Source organism: Micropterus salmoides, unplaced genomic scaffold (assembly GCF_014851395.1).
Source record: "Micropterus salmoides isolate LMB-PRFRI ecotype aquatic unplaced genomic scaffold, ASM1485139v1 Ms_hic_scaffold_16, whole genome shotgun sequence".
Taxonomy (NCBI): domain Eukaryota; kingdom Metazoa; phylum Chordata; class Actinopteri; order Centrarchiformes; family Centrarchidae; genus Micropterus; species Micropterus salmoides.
The window spans coordinates 10373664-10382003 of record NW_024040707.1 but is presented as its reverse complement, the minus strand read 5'-3'; the positions used below and the strand labels follow the sequence as shown (position 1 = coordinate 10382003).

The following is an 8340-nucleotide window of genomic DNA, read 5'->3' as shown; positions in this document are numbered from 1 at the left end:
ATCCATTTTAAATGACAGTGATAAACTCTCTTTTAAACGGCATCCAATCACAACAGTTTCCATATACAGTTTTCATATGCTTAACTAAATTTGAAGTTTTGCTGTTTCACTGGTCCCCTTTACCTCCTCTGTGTTTTAGCAGCACATTGTCATTTAAATTCACACATTCCAGTAGTTCTCTTTTCCTGAGGAAACCGAGAAATCAGGAATGTCTCACCAACAGTCACAATAAAGCATATTCAAAGTTAATTGCTTGGGTTAAACCAAAACCATTTCATCTTATAATCATTAGAGGAAAAAATGTTTTCTTTAAACAATGCTAAAACAGTTAAGCAACATGAGAGAGAGAGAGAGTGATTTTAATAACATGGCAAATAAACAGAGTTGCATTCATGTCTTCAATCACATAGGCACTGCAGTTTGTGTACAATACAGTACATAGAACTTGATCATAAATTACAAGCCATACCAAAAATAAATGGATACCAAGGAGGCTAGAGGACCTGGGAAATAAGATGGTAGCCATTACAATTTCCAGCAGGCCACACCTCTGTCCATGGATACTGAATTATGATCAATCCAGCCTGTGATGCTTTTACTCCGCTCTGCATATTTAAATGAATATAAAGACAAAAGGTAAATGCACGAGTAACAAGGACTTCAATCCATGTTGTATCTAAAACAGGTTTATCCATCTTCTGTCAAACAGATGAGAGATGAGTCTTTTTGGTCAGTGGAGGAGCTCCTATGTGTCAGCGTCAATCCTGTGAGCTGTGTAGCGGAAACAAGAACAAAGAAGTTAGAAATAGCACTGCTGGCAGGTAATATAGCTCAGCAGATTTTAGCAGACATTCTCTGACTAAAGATAAAATATTCTAAAATACATTGCATCAAATACATCTACAAAGGCTAGGGTTCAAGTAAACTGCCCTCACTTTCAGTAGCATCTGAAACAGTGGTAAGTTAGACAGTTTAAGAGAATATTTGATCTACCACATCATTAAACCCTGCATTCAAGTTGCTTAATGCTACAGTAATGGGGGCAAAACTGTGACACAATCTCCATAAGCGAAAGTCACTGTGTTGTATACAACATAGGACTTACATTGCTTTGGTATCCTGAGTGGTTCTGTGTCTCCTGACAGGACTTGATGCATGACTCCGCGGAACTGATACAGCACCTTCAGGCTCTTCTCCTCCCCCACACATGGGTCGTAGAAGCCAGGGAGCCCTGACTGGAAAGACAACATAAAGTCACGCACAGGCAGCAGGCTGAATTGTGATACTGCAAGTAGCGGACAGTCGCACTGTGATACATTTTAAACCAGTATGTGTACTATATATAAATGCTTTACCTACCAGGAAAATACTCTATACTGTATCAATGGATGTAATAATATTACAGCTGAAAAATCTACTTTATAGTGTAGGTTTCTGATCAATTCTGTGGGTTTGGACATTTTGCACTGGATTACTGTACTTACCTTTATGGCCTCAGTGAGGATGAGTTTAGAGTCTTTCACCAGACACTGTAGTGGCACAGTCACATCAATGACCTTTGCCCTCTCGTGTCTTCTACTGTTGTCTGTCACAAACTTGCCGTACCAGGCATTGAGGATGATGAGACCTAGTTTAACGAAGCAGCATCAAGGCTGGTGTGAATCAATTGAAAATTCAATGTATTTAATGTGTTAATGTTATTTTAACACAAAATGGCCTACTTAGTTTGATTTAAAAGTAGATTTCAGAAATCTCAGGATGACAGACACACCAACAGAATAGACAACTTTTTGGATGTCAAACACAAATCCCCACTTGCAAGAGTTTAAATCTTTCAACTCAGCAATTTTAGACACATTTTTAATAACAGAACCAGTGTAATTTGTGAGACTTGTTTGTTAAAATCATTTTGCAAGTATACAACAAAAAGACAGCCCAATTAATTTTAATTGCAAGCTGCATAAACAATACTGTAACCATTTCAAACAGCGTAGCCCATTGAATAAAGAAGAGCAGCTGTGTGTCTGTGATCACACATACATGCTGCTATTAACTGTTACTTTACAAGTGCAAAGTCTAGGAGACCTCTGATGATACCAAACTCAAAGCAACCTCGACAGTGGCAGGTGTCACAAGCCAATTATCACTTGCCAGACTCCCCCAGGTGAAAATTATACTGTCTGCTGAGAGCTTTTTGTTGGTGTAATTATCAAAAGCAAACTAAAAAGCACCAATTATCACTAGTCAAAACAGAAGCTGGAGGGTCATTACAAAATCTACTGAACTCTATTTCCGTTATTAACAATTTTAACCTTGTACCCACATTTCCACAAAGTAAGTCTAAATACTACAACAGAAAGGCTCAAACACTAGTCTTGCCTTTGGCCAGGTCATTAGCACATTTCACCTAAAATGCATGAGAAAAAGTTCAGAATGTTTCAGCACCTGCTTAAAAAACATTATTCCCAGGATAAGCTCATCCCTAAAGTATTACTGATCTTACCCATTCTGGACTCCTCAGCTTCAATAATCCTGCGCACAGACTCCTGCATGAGCAAGACCTTCAGAGATGAAAAAGGGAAAGAGACAGACACAAACAATGAGATTTCATTTCATATGGATTATACTAATGAATTTCATTAAGACTTTGCAGCTTATCAAAGCCCATCTCAGCCCCTTCGTTTGACTGGTGTGGGACTTGTAATATTTCCAAAATGTTGGATAGGTACCACAGCTACATGTAAGCCTGTAAAATACTCACAGCAGCCTCTGCCTCCTGTTTCTTCTTGGCTATATTAGAGGCCGAGCTCTCCCGCTGCTTCTCCAAGTCTCTGTTGAGTCAAAAGATAAATGGAGAAATAAAATGAGCTCATAAACTCCGGCCATAATAATACATGTGGTGCTTCTTCCAATAACATTTCTTGCATGAAAAAACCAACTTAAAATGAGGGTTTCTTACTCTTCCTTTTGGGCCCGCACGTAGGGCCGAATAATAAGCTGCTGGATAGCGAGGTAGAAAACCAGTGGTCCAACTGTGGCATAAAATACAGCACTTGGCAGGAGTTGGTCAGTCAGGTGAATAGGGAAGAAATACGTCTGGCTGGCTCTGTTTAGTCTGCAGAGAGAGAGAGAGAGAGAGAGAGAGTTGGTTTCATGATTTATATCTGAATGGTCACTTGCTGCTAAATTGGTTCCTCCATGTAGCATTTGTGGGAATTTTTGATTTCTAATAAAAAATAATTTAAGTTCTAAGTATTCTCTCAGCTACACACAGCTATCAGCCTAAAGATAAATACATGGCACACATGTGCCATACCCTAGGTTAGACAGGACAGTGAATTGTGTGCCGATTGTTCACAGATGTTAGAGAATGCGTGTGATGTTCCTCTGACTATACTATAAATACCCAGGCTTTTAGACTCGCATCCCAGGACTAACTCACATCTCAATGGGTCCAATCCTGTTTCTACATCCTGAAAGATACACTCCCCCCAGCGCAGACACTAGTTGTAGAACATTAATTTGACTGGCTGACATGATGTCACGTCTTAATTCCTGTGGGTGCCATGGCAACAGCACTGTGAGGAAAACCCTCTGGAACCTAGACTAATCAGGAAACTGGAGCAAAGAGCTGCACTTACTTGATCTTGAGGGAGACACCTTGGGGCACTCCCACGCTGACAGTGGCCCCAAGGACACTGTGTCGACTGATCTTCCTCTCAGCACCGTACTCTACCACAGTCCCAAAGAAACCTGATCTGTAATATAAAGACAAAGTCACTACCTGTCTGCATGCAGAGCTGACCTGAATGTAGACCTTGTATACTTGAATGGATGGAAATCTGAGAGAACAGACTGAAACTAAACAAATCTAATTATGACCTACATCAGGGGTTTCAATATGAATTTATAATTACGTTATACAAATAACACATATTGAACATACTTTACTGAGCCCTTTATCTTCGTCTGGTCCTCATCCTGGAACTTGTACTGGTAGCTCATCATTGCAAAAGTGTGAGGAATGCCAAGCTGCAAAGACAAAAAGTAAGTAATCATTTTGGCCACAACCCTGACAAGCAACTGTTGATTTAATGGTGTCTTGGCTAACATTAAATTTAAATATAACTGCTGGCTGCTAACCTGCATTGCGAATGTGAAATGGCTGCTCTTGGTGTCCCTGACTATGCTGGTGTTCATAGAAGACTGGATCCCCCAACGCCACTGCAGATAGCCCATAGTGTTCTTGTCTAGGTGACGGGCCAGCACTGTTGTAACCCCAGGACGCACTCCTCGAGATGAAAACTGGAGCCCACATTGGGCTGTAACAAAGCTGAGGCAAAAGAGAAAAAAAAAATCACTAAATTGTTCATGTAGTAAAAAACAAACAAAAAACAACTGATTTCAACACATACAATCGAGGCGTCAAGTTTCGGAATATCTTCATTCCAAAGAGAGGTCCATGGGTGTCTCCAGCACCAAGCTCCACCTGTGCACACACACAGACAACAGATAATGTTTCACATCTTAGAATGTCACTGCATGTTGTACCACACACAGGCAGACAGGCAGAGGTGTGCCATTTATAGAATACCTAACAAATGAGTGTGTGCGGTGCCAAGCGAGAATGCAATATACCTCTCCCCACCCCTTGGCTGAGGTGACTCTTCTCAAGGCCAAGTTAATGGTGCCACCTCCATTTCCATTGTGGGTTGACAAGGAGCCAGACAAAATGGCTGTGTCTTTTGTGGTAAGAGGCGCCTACAGTAGGACACAAAGAATGAGTACTTTGATAAGAATTAGCTCAAAAATCTGCCATAACAACTATTACAAATTTGACGGTGGCTACAAATGTTGCAATCCAACACATATCATAGTAAACGCCACTGAAAAACAGATATAGCAATCTAGAGCAACCCGTTACCTCTATGGATTGTGATATGTGCATCTTATTGATTTCCAAATGTGGGACCCCCCCTCCAACCACATCCTCATAGTCCTCCTCATACCGGTCAAAGAGGTCCGTGGCGTCAACACCCACACTAATCGTTCCCTGCAAGTAACAGGTTCTGGAATTAATACTGTGTTTAAATTATGTATAAAATATGCACAAGTTGCTTAATGACTCTATATGTTGCAGTCAGTTCAATGTGAGGCTTGTTATCTTCTCCTGAACACACTTTTGGGTTGGTCCTTTGCTGAAGCCTTCGCTCCTCTCGCTCTTTCTGAAGGCGCTCATACTCTTCTCGAATCTCAGCAGGGGTTCTTTTTCTTTCCACCACCTGGAGAAAGAAGATTTGAATGCAAAGCAAAAGGTGGATTGACTGCTTCACAGGTTGCAAATAAAGAGTTACAGTGAAGAAATTTCACCAGAATTTCATGCTCCCATATCTTCTTCCTGCTAAATTAATTTAATAATTGTGTCATATTTTGCAGTCAAGTGTTGATGGTTTTAGTAAATACAGATGAAGCAGAACTATTTGTACTGTTGTACTACTACAGTATGGTCGATACTTGATGAACTGTGTATTCTTCTAGCAATAGGTTATTCTCAAGTCAAGACCCTAAAAGGTGAACAATATTATGCATGTCAGTTGTTTTGATGCTCTTGTCTTGGTGTTTCAATCGGCCCACTACAGATGCAATTTCTTAACCACAATGGGTAGGCATTTCTGAATGAATATAAAGTTTGTATCAGCTAGCCTACAATCAGTGGGAATGGTCAAATAGTGCAAGTCACATGGTCAAAAATTTAGCTGAAAGCCGACATTTTTTTTCTGTCTAAAGCACACCAAACTTCCTATATGTGTCTAATTTAATTGATTAAGGGGGTGGTGATGGAGCAGTGGATAAGATGCCTGCTTTTGGTTTGAGAGACCTGGGTACAGTTCCCCACTGTGACACATCCACCCTTGTGTCCCTGAGCAAGACACTTAACCCCTTGTTGCTCCAGAGGCGTGCGACCTCTGACATAAATAACAATTGTAAGTCGCTTTGGATAAAAGCGTCAGCTAAATGAATAAATGTTAATGTAAACAATATACTGATTTGCTTGGTAAACCGAAACAAACATTCCATCCAAACTATACCTGGATTGAATGCGTTCCAAAGAGATCTAAGAAAGCATATCCTTTTATTTGTAAATGTTGGTTCTACTGAAAAGAAGCCGATAGTGCAACGTATTTTAATTTTGATAGACTTGCACTGAAGCTCACACTGGTCTGCATCTGGCTGTGTGAGCATTCTGAAAGTCAGAAATTGCTAATGCAAAAAGAATTTTTCAAATACATTTGTTTTTATCCAGGCGCCCCGGTAGCTCACCTCGAGTCCTTACCGCAGTGGCCCGGGCTCGAGTCCGGCCCGGGCCCTGTGCTAAATGTCATTCCCTCTCTGTCCCTAGCCTTTCCTGTCTCTCTCTACTCTCTCTATCAAATAAAGCGGAAATGGAAATTTGTCTTTGTTGCATAACATTTGGCTTTGTTTGCACTGGACTAGCAATAAACATATGACATTAATAGTGAATTTAAAATATAGTAGTTTTAAAAATGTACGAGGTAAGCCTGACAATTGTGGTTGGGAAATTTAGAACTCCAGTGAGCTGATCCAATGAGGCTTCAACTCTCCCGCCTGGATTGAGCGTCAGAGGTACGTCATTGTATGTTTTGGGCATAGTAACTAGTGGACTGTCAATCGACACATTGTCCATTGTTTCTAACTGCATATCGAGGCTTATTTAGGTATTACTGGTCACAAGAGCCACCAATGGACTTACCTCCCATCCTTCAACATCGAGTCCTCGCTTACCATAGATATCATAGATAGCTCGTGCCTGCGGGTCACTAAGCACTAGAAAGACATGAACAAACACCAGTAATGTTACGTTTGTTTATGTTTCTAAATACTGTAATGTAGACATATTCAAGTTAATATCAGCTTCATGTGTAGCTGAAAAAGGGGATATTCTGTCATCAAAGATTTTCTTACCTTCATAAGCTTCATGTACGAGGTTAAAAAGCTGTTCTGCTTGGGTCTTCAGTTCAGGGTCCCGGTGTTTGTCTGGGTGATATAGCATGCATAATCGCCTATATGCCGCCTTCAGCTCCTCCTGTGTTGCCTGAAGCACAACATTGAAATACAAAAAATGTGAAATACAAAGACTTGCGTGAAAATGTTATCAGCAACATGCAAAACACACGGCATGATGTAGCTACAGCTAAAACGTAAATTACTGACCGACCAACACTTTTTTGAACTCCATAAAGTTTTCCAACCTTAAAATGCCTTACAGGGTTTAGATGACTTGTGAGAAAACAGTTTGAACAGAAACTTGCTGCTGTTGCTTCAGTTAGATTCATCATGGTTAAGAGAATTCACATTAATGTAATCTAGCCTATTGTTAACTCAACAAGTTTTATATATTTGATTTTTTTCATGTATTACCTATAAATATGTACATTTTCCAGTACTTTACAGCTTTGAGCACTTCTGTTCGGTGCTAAACTGCATATTGTTGTCTCAGTATGCTGTGCAATGACAACAAAGAATCTTTTCCAAATCTATTCTAGAATGAAAGTTTTTCCTCTTTATTCACCCACTTGAAAATAACCATATGCTATGAACATTAAAATTGTACCATATTTAGTCGTTCTGGAACAGCATGTCCCTGTGCAACAAGTTCATGTTGTTTTGTAAAATGTTGAATGTTTGATATTTGCACATCAACACAATATCCACTGATTTACAAAAACAAGTATCAAGACAGCAAGCATCCGATCACCAGTCATTACTCTAATTTAATAAACTATTAACTGTTTCGTGATGAAGCCCTGAAGAAAAGTTGTAGCATTAACGTTAGCTAGTTAGCGCACAGTCCATGAGATCATTATGAAACTGAAAATAACTGTAAGTTTCTTGTCAGCTCCCAGACCACCGCAGTAACACAGTATTGTCTATCTTACTTCATCAACTGACAACTCCTGTAGGTAAAGTCGTAACCCCACAACATGTTGTCAAGTATCCAGCCGACGAGTCACAAATCAATGTCGAGGGTCACAAGCTAGCTACTTCACTTAGCTAACGTTACACGTGATTATAAGAGTAACCGTTAAATATCAGCCAGGGAAAGTTTATAGAATGACTGCTACATGCACCCGGACAAACACCTATTCAGATCACAACTGCATGTTGTACCTCTCTTCTGACATTTAGCAGGGAATAATAATCATCATTAAGGATCTCATCATCGTCCAAGGCAGACGCCATGTTTACACCCGGTCATCTCTTCTTCGTGGCTCAAAGACTTCCCTGCGCCCTCTGTCGCCCCGTTGTGTTGGGGATGAA

At 40.2% G+C, this 8340-nt stretch overlaps 1 protein-coding gene across 1 annotated transcript; it reads right to left on the bottom strand.

Annotated features, from left to right (window-relative positions):
- Window positions 1-338: 338 nt before the first annotated feature.
- dnajc11a (DnaJ (Hsp40) homolog, subfamily C, member 11a) lies at window positions 339-8340 on the bottom strand. Its single transcript, XM_038722943.1, has 16 exons — window positions 8191-8340; window positions 6985-7114; window positions 6773-6846; window positions 5181-5282; window positions 4925-5053; window positions 4639-4761; window positions 4416-4489; window positions 4144-4333; window positions 3947-4032; window positions 3642-3758; window positions 2960-3115; window positions 2762-2831; window positions 2504-2561; window positions 1485-1627; window positions 1106-1235; window positions 339-771 (listed from the first exon to the last, which is right to left on the bottom strand). The coding sequence occupies exons 1-16, from the start codon at window positions 8260-8262 to the stop codon at window positions 746-748; spliced, it is 1680 nt and encodes a 559-aa protein (XP_038578871.1). The 5' UTR covers window positions 8263-8340; the 3' UTR covers window positions 339-745.